The sequence below is a fragment of the Phyllostomus discolor genome, chromosome 6, assembly GCF_004126475.2.
Source record: "Phyllostomus discolor isolate MPI-MPIP mPhyDis1 chromosome 6, mPhyDis1.pri.v3, whole genome shotgun sequence".
In the NCBI taxonomy this organism is placed as follows: domain Eukaryota; kingdom Metazoa; phylum Chordata; class Mammalia; order Chiroptera; family Phyllostomidae; genus Phyllostomus; species Phyllostomus discolor.
This window is the reverse complement of record NC_040908.2, coordinates 159,053,733-159,073,143: the sequence shown is the minus strand read 5'-3', so window position 1 is coordinate 159,073,143 and position 19,411 is coordinate 159,053,733. Positions and strand designations below refer to the sequence as shown.

The window sequence follows — 19,411 nt, the reverse complement described above, 5'->3', positions numbered from 1 at the left end:
AAAGATTTTTAACTTGATGAATTTACAAAATTTCAGGTCCAAAGCATTCTGTCATAAAAGTCTTGATTTTTTCCCATATACCAAAAGCACATTCATCTCTGAATTCAATGACAAATGTTAAACATGTAAATATGTACAGAAAACTGCAAAAGGTAAATAGAAATGACAGAAATCTTGCTTATATATATAATAGATGCACATACCTACTTTCATAACCAGTGGTGTAAAAGAACACATACCAAAGTGTTAACAATTGCTAAGGTATTTCCATTTCCTTCATTTTTCAAAGTTATGCAAATCTTCTTCAATGTTAACATATACGGATCTAATTCCAAAATTGTAAAATGCCTTTTTCTATTGTTGTCCAAGTACAATTGTCTCCAATTTCCCCACACTACTGCCCCCACTGCCCCAGCCCAGCCATCCCCATTTCCCTCCCCTGATCCCATTGCAACTTGGTTTGGTCCATGTGTCCTTGTAGTTGTTCTGAGTTTTCCCTTAGTTGTTTGTGTGTTCATCAATTAAATTGATCACAAGTAATTTCTAAAACGCAAGTGAATAATCTTTAAGGGAAAGCCATTGTGCATTAAAAATATTGCAGGCATAGAAATATTCTATTGGTAATGGTCAGCATTTATTAGTACTGCCTTAAATGATTCAATATTTATTATAAATGTATGGACCTGGATATATTAATTATCTTGTGGAGTTGTGGAAATGGAAACATTGAAGTCAGTGATTTACGAAGTCTTACACAGCTAAAAGAAGAGTACATATAGAATATAAACCTTCAAATGTTTAGCTCCAAAGACAGTGCTCCTAATTACTCTGCTACATTTCTTCTCTATAGAACACATGACATGATTTCTGAAACTATTACCAGTGTGCCAAAACTGAGCTCTGTTTCATGACAAAATTCTCTGTCATTGGAGAATGCATGGTAATTTCTCTGCTGTATTTTAAAATAGGACATTCATATTTTCTCATTTTGAGGATAAGTTGCCCTTAAAAACAATGGGCCATGTTTTTAATACATATTTTATAGCTTGTAATTATAATATGAATTTCAAGGGACATACTTTTGGAGATGGCCAATATTATATTTGTTTAAGTGAAGAATGGCTCAACAGAAATACAAACAAATGAAAGGACTTCATTGATTTTTGAAGAGAACAAGAAAATACTCCACAGGAAAGGAGAGAAATGTTAACTGTTTAGAAACGATGTGACTTCAATTGCCTGGAGTCCTCTCTCTGCTGCATGAGTCTACTGAGAGCATTTTTCACTTCTTTATTCCTAAGGCTGTAAATGAGTGGATTCAGCATGGGAATCACAATAGTATAAAACACAGAAGCCACTTGATCTTTGCCCAAGGTATAGGACTTGCGTGGTTTTAAATATGTAAAAATCATAGTGCCATAAAAGATGGTGACTCCCAGGAGATGGGAGGCACATGTAGAGAAGGCTTTTCGCTTTCCTGAAGTGGAAGTAATTTTCAGTACAGTAGCCAGAATGAACAGGTAAGACACAGATATTGTGATAAGAGAAACCATTAGAGTAGAGCCAGCAAGGATGAATATCATGATTTCCACACCATGTGTGTCAGTACAGGACAGGTCTAGGATTGGGGAAGTGTCACAGAAAAAGTGATGGATTACATTGGAGTCACAGAATTCCAGTCTGCTCATGAAAAGCACATTGATCATAGAGTTTGTAGAGCCAATGAAATAGGACCCAAAGATGAGGGAACAACAGAATCTTTTGGACATAACAACAGGGTAGTGCAGAGGATTGCAGATAGCTACATAGTGATCATAGGCCATTGAGGAGAGAAGAAAACATTCAGCGACACCCAAGAAGGCAAAAAAGTACATTTGGGTGAAGCAGCTTATATATGAAATGTGCTTTGTGGAGGTCAGTAAGTTGTGTAAGGTTTTAGGTGTGATGGCTGTTGAGTAACTAATGTCAAGAAATGAAAGGTGACTGAGAAAAAAATACATGGGAGTGTGAAGCTGGAGATCCAGGTGGATGATCAGTATCATCCCTGTGTTTCCCAGGACACTGATCAGGTATATGATGAGAAATATGATAAAGAGGACCAGCTGGATCTCTTCAGATTCTGTCAGCCCCATAAGGATGAAGTCAGACACATGTGTGTTATTCCTTCTGTCCATTCTGTCCAATTTCTTCAAACTGTGGAGAAAGAAAGGTGATACCTGGCAGGAATGAGTTCATAAAAGTTTATTTAAATTAGTTTAATATTTCTAAAAATTAATAATAATTAATGGAGTACAGAATATGATGTGAAATTACATTTGATTGCATAGTATAGAAGTGGGCATATATTGACCCTTGTGTATGATATAATAAAAACTATCATTTTGTGTAATTATGATAAACCTGACACATTTTAAATGTTTTTCTTTATTAACATATTTCTTCCCCATGAGAACATTATACCATGGGTGCTATCTTATAGGCTCATTTCAAAAATGAGTTCAAGGACACAGACAATTTAAGTAACATATTCAGAGTCAAGGCTATTAAATGGTGGCTCTGCCATTCAACCAAGATAGAGTGACTTCAGAGAACAGGCTCATTATGCCATATTTCTGGTTGTAATTGAAAAAACGTAAGGAAAAATTCTTGATATGTTATATAATAAAAATTATAAAAACAATTTCAATGCATGATTTTCCTATCTTTTGAAAAATATTAGATATTAACTGAAAGTATTTTTCACATTAGGGAACCAAAGTTATAGACCACATATTAGTATTAATTTCCAGAAGATATGTTTTTCTCTGCTGCGCATTTGAAATCTGATTTGTTCTAAAAATTATCTTTCAAACCATCTACATTGCTTGTAGACCATAATTCCATCAACTCCATAGTTCTGGTTTCACAAAGCCTGGCATTTCTTAGGGTAAGGTGAGTGATATGTTTATGTATATATTTTGTATAATGCCTTCTTTCTATTTCATCCTAACTAAAACTATGAAATTTTCAGAGCAATACTTACCAAGAGCCAAAGTCAGGGGAGAAAGAAAAAAAAAAACCTTCTTCCAATATTATCAGGCAAGAAATTTGTCAACCTTTCTCACAAACAAAACATGAAAACTATTCGAGTCAAAAATTTCTATAATACATTCTTTCCTTAGAGTTAAATTATTTATAATTTTTTGGCCACTCATCTCGATGTATTCTGAGTTAAAAAAGAGAAAATCTCCACTTAGAATTTTGTGAAGGCGCTGGTCACACAGAAAATCTGCAGGAAGGAGTGTCTGAAAGGGAATTCAGGCAGCTGTTGTGAACACAAGTGGAGCAGAGAATTTCTTGTCTGTCTTCCAGGGCACCTCATTAATAACTGAGGATTGAGGACAAGGCAACATTGCTTTTCCCTGGGGACCAGTCTCCAAGGAAGCATTTATGGCATGTTTCCCAGGACAAAAGCTCAGGGACTAAATGCAACTATGTCATGTTTTTAGGAAATAGTTGCCTTTTTCCTTAGATGGCACAGGATGAAGAACCTGGTTTCATCCTCTTTTGTGATCCTTTCAGTTTTTAACTGGATTGGTGGAGAAGCCATTGATAGAAACATCAGCAATTACTCTGTCACTGAAACCATCAAGGATGGAATAATTCATTTTTCACAATGAAACATTTTTATGTTCACTTGTGTGATACTATCACACTATCACTGTTCGTTAGAAAATAATTAGATTGCAATGAAATTCAAAGAACAAAATGTGAATAGGTGTGAAATGTTGGAATATTTTGATCAATTCCCCACAATTTTTTTCCTTTATTAATGCATATATATAAATCTACAGTTTTGCATAATTACTACTACACTGTATGTTTAGCCTCCAGCACCCATTTTGTGAGCAAGATTCCATGACACATTATGACCAATGTTACATCAGCCTTTGATAAACTCAGAACATCTCGTCTTGTGCATGGACTTGTGCCCCATCACCAGCTTCTCTCTAATGGGTCATCAGCTGACAAGTGTTTTAAAGCATCACAAGGAAAATATGGTGTCAGCTCCCCATTTTGGTTTGGCAATCACCCCACTCTTCTACATAGCGGTACTTCTACAACTTAACTGTTGTATTGTCCTCTGTATACAATCAAGTGTTTTCTTTTTATTCAAACTGTATCTAGTTTCATTAAAGACACTTTTCATAAACACTCATGGTATTTCAGGCAGGACATAGGCAGACAATTGTTAACAGTGTACAACAACTTTCAAACTCCCTTCTTCAGTGGACTGCCAAAATCAGAAAGCCACTACAAAACCCAATGGAGTCTTCATCTGCTGCTCTGAATGGGGAGAGTTTAGAGTGGGGGTGGACATTTCACATTAGCATGTTGTTTAACAGCTTTTCACCTGCTGATTCTGACTTTCAGGAAATGCAATGAAAATGGCAGAATTATCAGTCTGTAGGTGCACAATGTAAAAAGAGAGCTGCCGCTTTTTTGAGGGACACCATGTCCATGGTGACACTGTAAAGTCCAGATTGCTGAACATGCTGGTAACCAATATTTCGGGGTTAAGGTCTCAACAGGTCTCTGGGCTTTAGGGAGTCAAGTCTATGCTAAAGTGGAGAGGGAGAAAATGACATAAAAATTAATTTTAGTTTTCTTACACCACAAGGTGTCTGTGCCAAGGTGGCAACATCAACGTGTGCCAATATCAAGGGATCCCTCCTCCCAGGAACCAAGAGGAAGTCCCTCAAAACTAGAAGGGAAAAGTGTTTTTTTTTCCCTATGTCAGTGCAGCTTTGCAGACATTCTATTAATATTTCATGTCCTTCCTTCAGAAACAATAATGAAGTGTTCTGGGTGCTAACAATATAGCTTTAAAAAAGTGAGACAAATTCCTGCGTTTTTATAAAACTTGATAAAAATAGTATTTCAAACTGTACAGTCACAGAATTCACAGTTACCAAACATGCACACACTTCACTTGGCCTCTCCACCACCTTCAGCTTTCTGTGCCTGGTCTGTTTTGGCATCTCCATTCTCTGCAGTGTTATTCTCATCCTTGCCAGCACCAGTTTTTCCCTTTTTCTCTATGGGTATCTTCTCCTTCTCCTTGGCAAGGGCCTTTTAGGCTTGAGCTCTGACTTTGGAGGAGTAGGTTTGCCCAATGACCTGGTGGATCTTCTCTCTGGTTCATCCTACACCTTGGCTTTATCTCCTTGAAAATGTCCCTCCACCTTTCTCTTGGGCATAATGGCAATGGTAGTGCGATATTCAGGCTGGAGGTGGGAATGCAGCAGTGGGTAGGCTTTGGTTGACCCAGGGGTCATTCTTGCCTCCTCTTCACACTACTAGGGCTGCAGAGGGGGGTGGGTTATAAAGTTTTTATACATAATCAAGTGTTTTCTTGTACATGAATTTATAATACATGGAAAGAAAGCTATGATTCTATGCTGGGAATTATTTTTCCAAGATGTAGAAGCAAAGGAATAGTCTGAAAAGATATACACTGAGCCCTGTCTGGTGTGGCTCAGGGGATTGAGTGCTGGCCTGAGAACCAAACAGTGCTGGGTCAATTCCCAGTTTAGGGCACATGAGTTGTAGGCCAGGTTCCCATGTGGGTGTGTACAAGAGGCTATCACACACTGATGTTTCTCTCCTCTTTCTCCCTCCCTTGCACTCTGTAGATAGATATATAGACAGATAGATAAAGAGATATACACTGAAAATAAGTTAAAAATATTCTTGTGACTATTGGGTCACTTCATGCACATGAAATCATTCTTCTTGCAGATATGAAAGTGCCTCTGACTACTCTGGACGTGGGGGTGGTCTCAGGTGTTTGGCGTGTCATTCCATACAACAAAAACTTTTGGGTTCAATCCCTTGTGAGGGTACACAAATTGGTTGCATATTTGATCCCCAGTAGTGGCACACATAAGAGGCAACTAATTGATGTTTCTACATCACATTGATATTTCTCTCTCGTGTTCTGTCTTTCCTTTACTCTCTAAAATCAAATAACATTCACTTTGGTGAGGATTTTTAAAACATCTATTAAAAGGAACTTTTTAAAGGAAGTCTGTTAATACTCCAGGAATTCAGAAGATAACTTTTGGTGTGGATAAAGATCCACTTTTTAAATGTTATTTATATTTTTTCCATTACTATTTATCCTCATTATACCCTCTTCCATTCTCCCACTCCCTCCAAAGTAGTCACCACACTGTCGTTCTTGTCCATGGGTCTTTTGTGTTTTTGGCTCAATGCCTTCAACCCCCAAATCCAAAACAGTGGTCAACTTCCTCTCTGTCTATGAATCTGTGTCTATTTTGCTTGTTAGTTCAGTTGAGTGAAATCATATGGCATTTGTGTTTCTCTGACTGGCTTCTTTCACTTAGCATAATGTTCTCCAGGTCCATCCATGCTGTAGCAAAGGTAAGATTTTCTTTTTTTATGGACAAGTAGTATTCCATAGTGTAAATTGCCATAGTTATTTTATCCATCCATGTACGGATAGACAGTTGACTCTTTTGAATTAGTAAAATAAAAAAAAATAAAGTTCAGTTCTAAAAATCATGCACATTATTTAAATAATTGCTTCTGTACAGCAAAAGAAACCATGAACAAAATGAAAAGGGTACCCATTGTCTGGAATAACATATTTACCGATGATACATCTGACAAGGGGTTTAATCTCTAGGAATATGGAAAACTTACAGAACTCAACACCAGAAAGTCAAACAACCCAATTAAGAAATAGGCAAAGGACCTGAATAGACACATCTCCAAAGGAGCACATACAGATGGCCAAAAGACATTTGAAGGAATATTCAGTGTCAGTAATCATCAGAGAGATGCAAATTCAAAACACAATGATGAGATGTCACCTCACCTGTCAGAATGGCCACCATCAATCACCAAACAACAAGAGTTGGAGACAATGTAAAGGAAGGAGAACCCTTGTGCAATGTTGGAGGGAATGCAGACTATGCAGTGCTATGGAAAACAGTATGGAGTTTCCTCAAAATTTAAAAATGGAATTGTCTTTTGACCCAGTGATCCCACTTTTTGCTCATCAAGATGCAAAGATAAGGGCCCTATTGATAAGACCATGCTATGACCTTTTGGGTAAAAAATGGACAATATAATATATATTGGTGTGTACTTTTGGAAAAATTCCACAAATTGTACACATCTAATCTGTGCAGATTTTACATGTCAAGTATACTTTAATAAAGTGGTTTACAAAAAAATTAATATGTGGAAAATGAAAAAGTATGTTTTTAAATAACCCTCAAATAATAGAAAGATAAAAGAAATTTCAGATTATTTACAGGAAAAAAATGAAATATAAAGAAATTTTAGCGTTCTGCCTAAGTTGAGTTTGCCTCAAAATTTTTCAACTCTTAGCTTTGCAACATGTCTTATAGAATACAAAACAAATGAGTCAAGAACTTAGTTTAAGAATTTATTTTTAATGACCACAAGAAGCCGGTAAATATTGAGAAAAACGCAATACATTTTAACATACACAGAATACCAAAAAAAGTTTACTGAAATTTATTGCTACATCACAAAAAGGAAAAGATTTAATATTTTTAGGAAGTGGCCTAAAGATATATCACTTATCTGGTTTTGTCACTGCACAAAAATTTTTAACTTGATGAGTTTACAAAATTTCTGGTCCAAAGCACTTTATCATAAAAGTCTTGATTTTTTTGACCATATACCAAGAACATATTTAGCTCTGAATTCAATGACAAATGTTAAACATGTAAATTCGTACAGAAAACTGCAAAAGGTAAATAGAAATGACAGATATCTTGCTTATATATGTAATAGATGCACATACCTATTTTCATAGCCAGTGGTGTAGAAGAACACATTCAAAACTGTTAACAATTGCTAAGGTATTTCCATTTTCTTAATTTTTCAAAGTTATCCAAATCTTCTTCAATGTTAACATATACAGATCTCTTTCCAAAATTGTAAAATGCTTTTTTTAATTGTTGTTCAAGTACAATTGTCTCCAATTTCCCCACACTACTCGCCCCCACTGCCCCAGCCCAGCCGTTCCCACTTCCCTCCCCTGATCCCATTTCAATTTGGTTTGGTCCATGTGTCCTTGCAGTTGTTCTGAGTTTTCCCTTAGTTGTTTCTGTGTTGGTCAATTAAATTAATCAAAAGTAATTTATAAAACACAAGTGAATAATCTTTAAGGGAAAGCCATTGTGAATTAAAAATATTGCAGGAATAGAAATATTCTAATGATAATGGTCAGCATTTATTAGTACTGCCTTAAATGATTCAATATTTATTAAAACTCTATGGACCTGTATATATTAATTATCTTGTGGAGCTGTGGAAATGGAAACACTGAAGTCAGTGATGTACTAAGTCTTACACAGCTAAAAGAAGAGTACATATAGAATATAAATCTTCAAATGTTTGGCTCCAAAGACAGTGCTCCTAATTACTCTACTACATTTCTTCTCTATAGAACACATGACATGATTTCTGAAACTATATGCAGTGTGCCAAAACTGAGCTCTGTTTCATGACAAAATTCTCTGTCATTGGAGAATGCATGGTAATTTCTCTGCTGTATTTTAAAATAGGACATTCATATTTTCTCATTTTGAGGATAAGTTGCCCTTAAAACCAATGAGCCATATTTTTAAGATATAATTTATGGCTTGTAATTATAATATGAATTTCAAAGGACATGCTTTTGGAGATGGCCAATATTATATTTGAATAAGTAAGGAATGGTTCAACAGAAATACAAACAAATGAAGGACTTCATTGCTTTTTGGAGAGAACAAGAAAATACTCCACAGGAAAGGAGAGAAAAGTTAACTGTTTAGAAATGATGTTACTTTAATTGTCTGAAGTCCTGTCTCTTCTGCCTGAGTCTGATGAGAGCATTTTTCACTTCTTTATTCCTAAGGCTGTAAATGAGTGGATTCAGCATGGGAATCACAATAGTATAAAACACAGAAGCCACTTGATCTTTGCCCAAGGTATAGGACTTGCGTGGTTTTAAATATGTAAAAATGGTAGTGCCATAAAAGATGGTGACTCCCAGGAGATGGGAGGCACATGTAGAGAAGGCTTTTCGCTTTCCTGAAGTGGAAGTAATTTTCAGTACAGTAGCCAGAATGGACAGGTAAGACACAGATATTGTGATAAGAGAAACCATTAGAGTAGAGCCAGCAAGGATGAATATCATGATTTCCACACCATGTGTGTCAGTACAGGACAGGTCTAGGATTGGGGAAGTGTCACAGAAAAAGTGATGGATTACATTGGAGTCACAGAAATCCAGTCTGCTCATGAAAAGCACATTGGCAATGGATTCTGTAAAGCCAATGAAATAGACCCCAAAGATGAGGGAGCAGCAGAGTCTTTTGGACATAACTACAGGGTAGTGCAGAGGATTGCAGATAGCTACATAGCGATCATAGGCCATTGAGGATAGTAGAAGACATTCGGTGGTACCCAAGAAGATAAAAAAGTACATTTGGATGAAGCAGCTTATGTATGAAATGTGCTTCATGGAGGTCAGTAAGTTCTGTAAGGTTTTAGGTGTGATGGCTGTTGAGTAAGTAAGGTCAAGAAATGACAGGTGACTGAGAAAAAAGTACATGGGGGTGTGAAGCTGGAGATCTAGGTGGATGATCAGTATCATCCCTGTGTTTCCCAGCACACTTATCAGGTATATGATGAAAAATATGATAAAGAGGACCAGCTGGATCTCTTCAGATTCTGTCAACCCCATAAGGATGAAGTCAGACACATGTGTGTTATTCCTTCTGTCCATTCTGTCCACTGCTTCAAACTGTGGAGAAAGAAAGGTGATACCTGGCAGGAATGAGGTCATAAATGCCGACTTATATATTAGATTAGTATATAAAAAATTATAATAACAAGTTCTTTACAGAATGTAATGGGGAATATGAATTTGATCACAAAATACAGAAATGGACATACATTGACCCTTGGGCATGATATAATAAAAACTATCATTTTGTGTAATTAGAGTAAGCCTGACATTCTTCCAAAAGCTTTTTCTTATTAATATATTTACTTCACATGAGAATATTATGTTAGGAGTGCTACTATTAACCACATTTTTTAAGTGAGATAAAGGGCACAGACATTTTGCATAACTTATTGAGAGTCACAGCTAGTAAATGTTGATTCTCTCATTCTACCAAGATAGAGACACTTCAGAAAATAGGCTTATTTTACTGTGTTTCTCTTTATAATTTCAGAAAATGTAAAGAAAATGGTTGATGTATAATAATATAAAAATAATTTAAGTGCATCATTTACTGTTCTTTTGTTTAGAAAATTATTTAATTGTAATCACAAACAAATTTCAAATGTAGTAGATCAAAATTACAAACCACATATCAGTATTCATTTCCAAAAGATATGTTTCTGAGGTATAATATTCAAAATCTAATTTCTCCAAAGAATATATTTTTAAAACATTTATTTTACTTGTAGAACATAATTTCATCAATGCTATACTTCTGGTCTCACAGAATCTGGCATTATTTGGGGTTTAAGTGATATGTGTATATATACTTTTCTGGTAATACCCTCTTTTATCTGATCCTAAATAAAACTCTTAAATTTTGAAAGTAATACTTACCAAGAGCCAAAGGTGGTTGTGGAAAAACAAACCTTCTTCCAATATTATCAGGCAAGAACCTTGTCAACTTCAGCTTTTTCTCACAAATAAAATATGAAAACTATTTGAGTCAAAAATTTCTATAATGCATTCTTTCCTTTGAGTTAAATCATTTATAAATATTTGACCACTCATCTCCCTTTATTCTGAGTTTAAAAAGAAAAAATCTGAACTTAGAATTTGTGAAGGCACTGGTCACACAGATATTCTGCAGGAAGTTGTGTCTGAAAGGGAATTCAGGCAGCTGTTGTGAACACAAGTGGAGCAGAGTACGTCTCGTCTGTCTTCCAGGGCACCTCATAATAACTGAGGATTCAGGATAACACAACATTGCTCTTCCCTGGGGACCAGTCTCCAAGGAAGCTTTTCTGGCATGTTTCCAAGGACAAAAGCTCAGGAACTAAATGCCACTATGTCATGTTTTGAGGAAATAGTTGCCTTTTTCCTTAGATGGCACACAATGAAGAGCCTGGTTTCATCCTTTTTTGTGATCCTTTAAGTTTTTAACTGGATTGGTGGAGAAGACATTGTAGAGACATCTGCAATTGCTCTGACACTGAAACCATCAGGGATGGAATAATTCATTTTTCACAATGAAACATTTTTATGTTCACTTGTGTGATACTATCACACTATCACTGTTCATTAGAAAATAATTAGAACGCAACAAATTTCAAAGAACAAAATGTTGGAACATTTTGATCAATTCTCCACAAATATTTTTTCCTTTATTAATGCATATGTATGAATCTACAGTTTTACATAATTACTACTACACTGTATGTTTAGCCTCCAGCACCCATTTTGTGACCAAGATTCCATGACACATTATGACCAATGTTACATCAGCCTTTGATAAACCCACAATGTCTCGTCTTGTGCATGGACTTGTGCCCCATCACCAGCTTCTCTCTAATGGGTCATCAGTTGACAAGTGTTTTAAAGCATCACAAGGAAAATATGGTGTCGGCTCCCCATTTTGGTTTGGCAATCACCCCACTCTTCTACATAGCAATAATTTACAATTTGTTTAACTATTTTATTGTCCTCTGTATACAATCGTTTTCTTTTTTTTTTTTTTCCAACTGTATCCAGCTTTATTAAAGATACTTTTCAAAAACAATCATGGTATTTCAGGCAGGACATACGCAGACAATTGTTAACAGTGTACAACAACTTTCAAACTCCCTTCTTCAGTGGACTGCCAAAATCAGAAAGCCACTACAAAACCCAATGGAGTCTTCATCTGCTGCTCTGAATGGGGAGGGTTTAGAGTGGGGGTGGACATTTCACATTAGCATTTTATTTAACAGCTTTTTACCTGCTGATTCTGACTTTCAGGAAATGCAATGAAAATGGCAGAATTGTCAGTCTGTAGGTCCACAATGTAAAAAGGGAACTCCTGTCTTTTGAGGGATGCCGTCTCCATGGTTACACTGGAAAGTCTAGATTGCTGAACATACTGGTAACCAAGTTTTGGTAGTATAGGTTTCAACAGGTCTCTGGGCGTTAGGGCCTCAAGTGTATGCTTAAACTGGAGAGGGAGAAAAGGACATAAAAATTAATTTTAGTTTTCCCACAGCAGAAGGTGTCTATGCCAAGATGGCTCTTGTGTGTCAACATCAAGGAGTCCCTCATCCCAGGAACCAAGAGGAAGTCTGTCAAAACTAGAAGGGAAAGGTGGTTTTTCCCTATGTTAGTCCAGTTTTGCAGACTTTCTATTATTAATATTTCATGTCCTTCCTTCAGAAACAGTAATGAAGTGTTCTGGTTGCTAACAATATAGCTTAAAAAAACATAAGGCAAAATCCTGCATTTTTATAAAACTTGATAAAAATAGTATTTCAAACTGGACAGTCACCAGAAATACACTTCACTTGGCCTCTCCACCACCTTCAGCTTTCTGTGCCTGGTCTGTTTTGGCATCTCCATTCTCTGCAGGGTTTTTTCCATCCTTGCCAGCATCAGTTTTTCTCTTTTCCTCTGAAGGTACCTTCTCTCCCTTCTTGGCAGGGCCTTTTTAGGCTTGGGCTCTGGCTTTGGAGGAGTAGGTTTGGCCAATGACCTGGTGGATCTTGTCTGTGGTTCATCCTTCATCTTGGCTTTATCTCCTTGAAAATGCCCCTCAGCCTTTCTCCTGAACATCATGGCAATGGTAGTGGGATATTCAGGCTGGAGGTGGGAATGCAGCAGTGGGTAGGCTTTGGTGGACCCAGGGGTCATTCTTGCTTCCTCTTCACACTACTAGCACTGCAGAAGGGGGTGGGTTATAAAGTTTTTATATATAGTCAAATGTTTTCTTGTATATGGATTTAAAAAGTATGGAAAGAAAGCTATAATTTTATGTTGGGAATTATTTTTTCAATATGTAGAAACAAAGGAATAATTTGAAAAGATATACACTGTGCCCTGGCTGGTGTGGCTCAGGGGAGTGAGTGCTGACCTGAGAACCAAACAGTTGCTGGTTCAATTCCCAGTTTAGGGCACATGAGTTGCAGGCCTGGTTCCCAGGTGGGGGTGGGTGTACAAGAGGCCATCACACATTGATGTTTCTCTCCTTCTCTTTCTTCCTCCCTTGCCCTCAATAGATAGATAGATAGATAGATAGATAGATAAAGAGATATACACTGAAAATAATTTTAAAATATTCCTGTGAATATTGGATCACTTCATGCACATGAAATCATTCTTCTTGCAGATATGAAAGTGTCTCTGACTGCCCTGGTGTGGGTGGGTCTCAGTTGTTTGGAGTGTCATGCCATACAGCAAAAAGTTTTGGGTTCAATTCCCCGGCAGGGTGGAAAAATTGGTTGCTTATTTGATCCCCAGTAGGGCCACATATAAGAGGCAACCAATACATGTTTTTATGCCACATTGATATTTCTCTCTCTTGTTCTGTCTTTCCTTTCCTCTCTTTCCAAAACCAATAAAGATACACTTTGGTGAGGATTTTTAAAACATCTGTTAAAAGGAACTTTTATAGGAAAGTCTGTTAATGCTCTAGAAATTCAGAAGACAATTTTTGGTGTGGCTAAAGATCCACTTTCTAAATGTCATTATTTATTAATTTTTTCCATTACTATTTATCCTCATTATACCCTCTTCCATTCTACCCATACCCTCCCAGGTAGTCACCACACTGTTGTTCTTGTCCATGGGTCCTTTGTGTTTTTGGCTCAATGCCTACAACCCCCAAATCCAAAACAGTGGTCAACTTCCTCTTTATCTATGAATCTGTGTCTATTTCGCTTGTTGGTTCAGTTGAGTGAAATCATATGGCATTTGTCTTTCTCTGACTGGCTTCTTTCACTTAGCATAATGCTCTCTAGGTCCATGCATGCTGTAGCAAAGGTAAGATTTTCTTTTTTTATGGACAAATAGTATTCCATAGTGTAAATTGCCATAGTTATTTTATCCATTCATCTACTGATAGACACTTAGTTGACTATTTTGAATTAGTAGAATTAAAAAAAAAGAAGTTCAGTTCTAAAAATAATGACACGTTTTATTTAAATAATTGCTTCTGTACAGCAAAAGGAACCATCACCAAAATGAAAAGGGTACCTGTTGTATGGATTAACATATTTACCAAAGATACATCTGACAAGGGGTTTAATCTGTAGGAGTATGGAAAACTTCCACAACTCAACACCAGGAAGTCAAACAACCCACTTGAGAAATAGTCAAAAGACCTGAATAGACACTTCTCCAGAGGAGGACATACAGATGGCCAAAAGACATTTGAAGAAATATTCAGTGTCAGTAATCATCAGAGAGATACCAATTCAAACTACAGTTATCAGATGTCAACTCACACCTATCAGAATAGGCATTATCAATAAATCACCAAACAACAAGTGTTGGTGACAATGTAAAGAAAGAGAACCCTTGTTCACTCTTTGTGAAAATGCTGACTATGCAGTACTATGAAAAACAGTATGGAGTTTCCTCAAAATTTAAAAATGGAATTGTCTTTTGCCCCAGTGATCCCACTTTTTGCTCATCAAGATGCAAGGATAAGGGCCCTGTTGATAAGATCATGCTATGTCCTTTTGGGTAAAAAAATGGACAATCTAATATATATTGGTGTATACTTTTGGAAAAATTCCACAAATTGCATATATCAAATATGTACAGATTTTAAATGTCAAGTTTACTTCAATAAAGTGGTTTTCAAAAATACACATATGTGGTAAATGAAAAAGTATGTTTTTAAATAACTCTGAAATAACAGAAAGGTAAAAGAAAGTCCAGATTATCTACAGGAAAAAATGTAATGTAAAGACCATTTTAGCATTCTACCTAAGTTCTAGTTTGTCACAAAATTTTTCAACCCTTAGCTTTACAACATGTCTTGTAGAATACAAAAGAAATGAGTCAAGAATTCAGTTTAAAAATTTATTTTTAATGACACAAGAAGCCTATAAATATTGAGAAAAAGACAATAAATTTAACATACACAGAATATCAAAAGGAAGTTTACTGAGATTTATTGCTACATCACAAAAAGGTAAAGATTTACATTTTTAGAAAGTGGCCACTAAAGATATATCACTGCACAAAGATTTTTAAATCGATGAATTTACAAAATTTCAGGTCCAAAGCATTCTGTCATAAAAGTCTTGATTTTTTGACCATATACCAAAAACACATTCATCTCTGAATTCAATGACAAATGTTAAACATGTAAATATGTACAGAAAACTGCAAAAGGTAAATAAAAAGGACAGAAATCTTGCTTATATATGTAATAGATGTACATACCTACTTTCATAACCAGTGGTGTAGAAGAACACATTCCAAACTGTTAACAATTGCTAAGGTATTTCCATTTCCTTAATTTTTCCAAGGTATCCAAATCTTCTTCAGTGTTAGCATATACAGATGTGTTTCGAAAATTGCAAAATGCTTTTTTCTATTGTTGCTCAAGTACAATTGTCTCCATTTTCCCCCGACTACATCCCCCAGCCCATCCATACCCACCCCCCTCCCCAGATCCACTTGGTTTGGTCCATGTGTCCTTGTAGTTCTGAGTTTTCCCTTAATTGTTTGTGTGTTCATCAATTAAATTAACCAAAAGTAATTTACAAAGAACAAGTGAATAATCTTTAAGAGAAAGCCATTGTGTACTAAAAATATTGCAGGAATAGAAATATTCTAATGATAATGGCCAGCATTTATTAGTATTGCCTTAAATGATTCAATATTTATTAAAACTGTATGGACCTGGATATATTAATTATCTTGTGGAGTTGTGGAAATAGAAACACTGAAGTCAGTGATTTATTAACGCTTACACAGCTAAAAGGAGAGTAGATATAGAATATAAATCTTCAAATATTTGGCTCCAAAGGCAGTGCTCCTAATTACTCTGCTACATTTCTTCTCTATAGAACACATGACATGATTTCTGAAACTATTACCAGTGTGCCAAAACTGAGCTCTGTTTCATAACAAAATTCTCTGTCATTGGAGAATGCATGGTAATTTCTCTGCTGTATTTTAAAGTAGGACATTCATATTTTCTCATTTTGAGGATAAGTTGCCCTTAAAAACAATGGGCCATGTTTTTTGACACATATTTTGTGGCTTGTAATTATAATATGAATTTCAAAGGACATGCTTTTGGAGATGGCCAATATTATATTTGATTAAGTAAAGAATGGTTCAACAGAAATACAAACAAATGAAAGGACTTCATTGCTTTTTGAAGAGAACAAGAAAATACTCCACAGGAAAGGAGAGAAAACTTAACTGTTTAGAAATGATGTTACTTTAATTGCCTGAAGTCCTGTCTCTTCCGCATGAGTCTTTTGAGAGCACTTTTCACTTCTTTATTCCTAAGGCTGTAAATGAGTGGATTCAGCATGGGAATCACAATAGTATAAAACACAGAAGCCACTTGATCTTTGCCCAAGGTATAGGACCTGTGTGGTTTTAAATATGTAAAAATCATAGTGCCATAAAAGATAGTGACTCCCAAGAGATGGGAGGCACATGTAGAGAAGGCTTTTCGCTTTCCTGAAGTGGAAGTAATTTTCAGTACAGTAGTCAGAATGGACAGGTAAGACACAGATATTGTGATAAGAGAAACCATTAGAGTAGAGCCAGCAAAAATGAATATCATGATTTCCACACCACGTGTGTCAGTGCAGGACAGGTCTAGGATTGGGGAAGTGTCACAGAAAAAGTGATGGATTACATTGGAGTCACAGAAATCCAGTCTGCTCATGAAAAGCACATTGATCATAGAGTTTGTAAAGCCAATGGAATAGGACCCAAAGATGAGGGAGCAGCAGAATCTTTTGGACATAACTACAGGGTAGTGCAGAGGATTGCAGATAGCTACATAGCGATCATAGGCCATTGAGGAGAGAAGAAAACATTCAGCGACACCCAAGAAGGCAAAAAAGTACATTTGGGTGAAGCAGCTTATGTATGAAATGTGCTTCATGGAGGTCAGTAAGTTGTGTAAGGTTTTAGGTGTGATGACTGTTGAGTAACTAATGTCAAGAAACGAAAGGTGACTGAGAAAAAAATACATGGGGGAGTGAAGCTGGAGATCCAGGTGGATGATCAGTATCATCCCTGTGTTTCCCAGCACACTGATCAGATATATGATGAGAAATATGATAAAGAGGACCAACTGGATCTCTTCAGATTCTGTCAGCCCCATAAGGATGAAGTCAGACACATGTGTGTTATTCCTTCTGTCCATTCTGTCCAACTGCTTCAGACTATGGAGAAAGAAAGGTGATACCTGGCAGGAATGAGTTCATAAATGTTTATTTAAATTGCTTTAATATTTCTAAAAATTAATAATAATTAATGGAGTACAGAATGTGATGTGAAATTACATTTGATTGCATAGTGTAGAAGTGGGCATACATTGACCCTTGGGCATGATATAATAAACACTATCATTTTTTGTAACTATGATAAGCCTGACACTTTTCTAAATGGTTTTCTTTATTAACATATTTCTTCCCCATGAGAACATTATACCATGGGTGCTATCTTATAGGCTCATTTCAAAAATGAGTTCAAGGACACAGACAATTTAAGTAACTTATTCAGAGTCAGGGCTATTAAATGGTGGCTCTGCCATTCAACCAAGATAGAGTGACTTCAGAGAACAGGCTCATTATACCATATTTCTGGTTGTAATTGAAAAAAGCCTAAGGAAAAATTCTTGATATGTTATATAATAAAAATTATATAAACAATTTTAATGCATGATTTTACTATCTTTTGTTTTGAAAAATATTAGATAGTAACTGAAAGTAATTTTCACATTAGGGAACCAAAGTTATACACCATATTAGTATTAATTTCCAGAAGATATGTTTTTCTATGCTGAGCATTTGAAATTTGATTTGTTCTAAAAATTATGTTTCAAACCATCTACATTGCTTGTAGACCATAATTCCATCAACTCCATAGTTCTGGTTTCACAAAGCATGGCATTTTTTTGAGTAAGGTCTGAGTAATATGTTTATGTATATATTTTGTAAAATGCCTTCTTTCTATTTCATCCTAACTAAAACCCTTAAATTTTCAGAGCAATACTTACCAAGAGCCAAAGTCAGGGGAGAAAGAAAAAAATCTTCTTCCAATATTATCAGGCAAGAAATTTGTCAACCTTTTCTCACAAATAAAACATGAAAACTATTCGAGTCAAAAATTTCTATAATACATTCTTTCCTTAGAGTTAAATTATTTATAAAATTTTGGCCACTCATCTCGCTTTATTCTGAGTTGAAAAAGAGAAAAACTCCACTTAGAATTTTGTGAAGGCGCTGGTCACACAGAAAATCTGCAGGAAGGTGTGTCTGAAACGGAATTCAGGCAGCTGTTGTGAACACAAGTGTAACAGAGTATCTCTTGTCTGTCTTCCTGGGCACCTCATAATAACTGAGGATTCAGGATAACACAACATTGCTCTTCCCTGGGGACCAGTCTCCAAGGAAGCTTTTCTGGCATGTTGCCAAGGACAAAAGCTCAGGGACTAAATGCAGCTATGTCATGTTTTGAGGAAATATTTGCCTTTTTCCTTAGACGGCACTCGGTGAAAAACCTGGTTCCATCCTCTTTTGTGATCCTTTAAGTTTTTAACTGGGGTGGTGGAGAAGCCATTGATAGAAACATCAGCAATTACTGTGTCACTGAAACCATGAGGAATGGAATAATTCATTTTTCACAATGAAACATTTTTATGTTTACTTGTGTGATACTATCACACTATCACTGTTCATTAGGAAATAATTAGATTGCAATAAAATTCAAACAACAAAATGAGAATAGGTGTGAAATGTTGGAACATTTTGGTGAATTCCCCAAAATCATTTTTTTCCTTTATTAATGCATATGTATGAATCTACAGTTTTGCATAATTACTATTACACTGTATGTTTAGCCTCCAGTACCCATTTTTTGACCAAGATTCCATAACACATTATGACCAATGTTACACCAGCCTTTGATAAACCCACAATGTCTCGTCTTATGCATGGACTTGTGTCCAATCACCAGCTTCTCTCTAACAGGTCATCAGCTGACAAGTGTTTTAAAGCATCAAAAGGAAAATATGGTGTCGGCTCCCCATTTTGGTTTGGCGATCACCCCACTCTTCTACATAGCAATACTTTACAATTTGTTTAACTATTTTGTTGTCCTCTGTATACAATCAAGTGTTTTCTGTTTTTCTCAAACTGTATT

At 35.9% G+C, this 19,411-nt stretch overlaps 3 protein-coding genes and 2 pseudogenes across 5 annotated transcripts; all 5 read right to left on the bottom strand.

The window, feature by feature from the left end:
- Positions 1 to 1,214: 1,214 nt before the first annotated feature.
- LOC114499069 (olfactory receptor 8H1-like) lies at positions 1,215 to 2,175 on the bottom strand. The gene has a single exon (XM_028515025.2). It carries the CDS (start codon positions 2,172 to 2,174, stop codon positions 1,215 to 1,217), a length of 960 nt encoding a protein of 319 aa, XP_028370826.1. The 5' UTR covers position 2,175.
- A 2,793-nt stretch (positions 2,176 to 4,968) lies between these two features.
- LOC114500656 lies at positions 4,969 to 5,240 on the bottom strand (annotated as a pseudogene).
- A 3,626-nt stretch (positions 5,241 to 8,866) lies between these two features.
- Positions 8,867 to 9,814, bottom strand: LOC114500681 (olfactory receptor 8H1-like). Its single transcript, XM_028517433.1, has one exon. The coding sequence runs from the start codon at positions 9,812 to 9,814 to the stop codon at positions 8,867 to 8,869; it is 948 nt and encodes a 315-aa protein (XP_028373234.1).
- An 8-nt stretch (positions 9,815 to 9,822) lies between these two features.
- On the bottom strand, positions 9,823 to 18,405 carry LOC114500735 (olfactory receptor 8H1-like). 3 transcript variants are annotated; one of them, XR_004903996.1, is made up of 2 exons: positions 18,267 to 18,405; positions 9,823 to 9,855 (listed from the first exon to the last, which is right to left on the bottom strand). XR_004903996.1 is itself a non-coding variant. In XM_036029434.1 (2 exons), exon 2 carries the CDS (start codon positions 17,409 to 17,411, stop codon positions 16,464 to 16,466), a length of 948 nt encoding a protein of 315 aa, XP_035885327.1. In that variant the 5' UTR covers positions 17,412 to 17,453; positions 18,267 to 18,405; the 3' UTR covers positions 16,422 to 16,463. The 3 variants fall into 3 exon arrangements, 2 of the variants coding, with proteins under 2 accessions (XP_035885327.1, XP_028373304.1); XM_036029434.1 differs by lacking the exon at positions 9,823 to 9,855 and adding an exon at positions 16,422 to 17,453; XM_028517503.2 differs by lacking the exon at positions 9,823 to 9,855 and adding an exon at positions 16,422 to 17,430.
- Positions 12,566 to 12,838, bottom strand: LOC114500698 (annotated as a pseudogene).
- Positions 18,406 to 19,411: the final 1,006 nt, after the last annotated feature.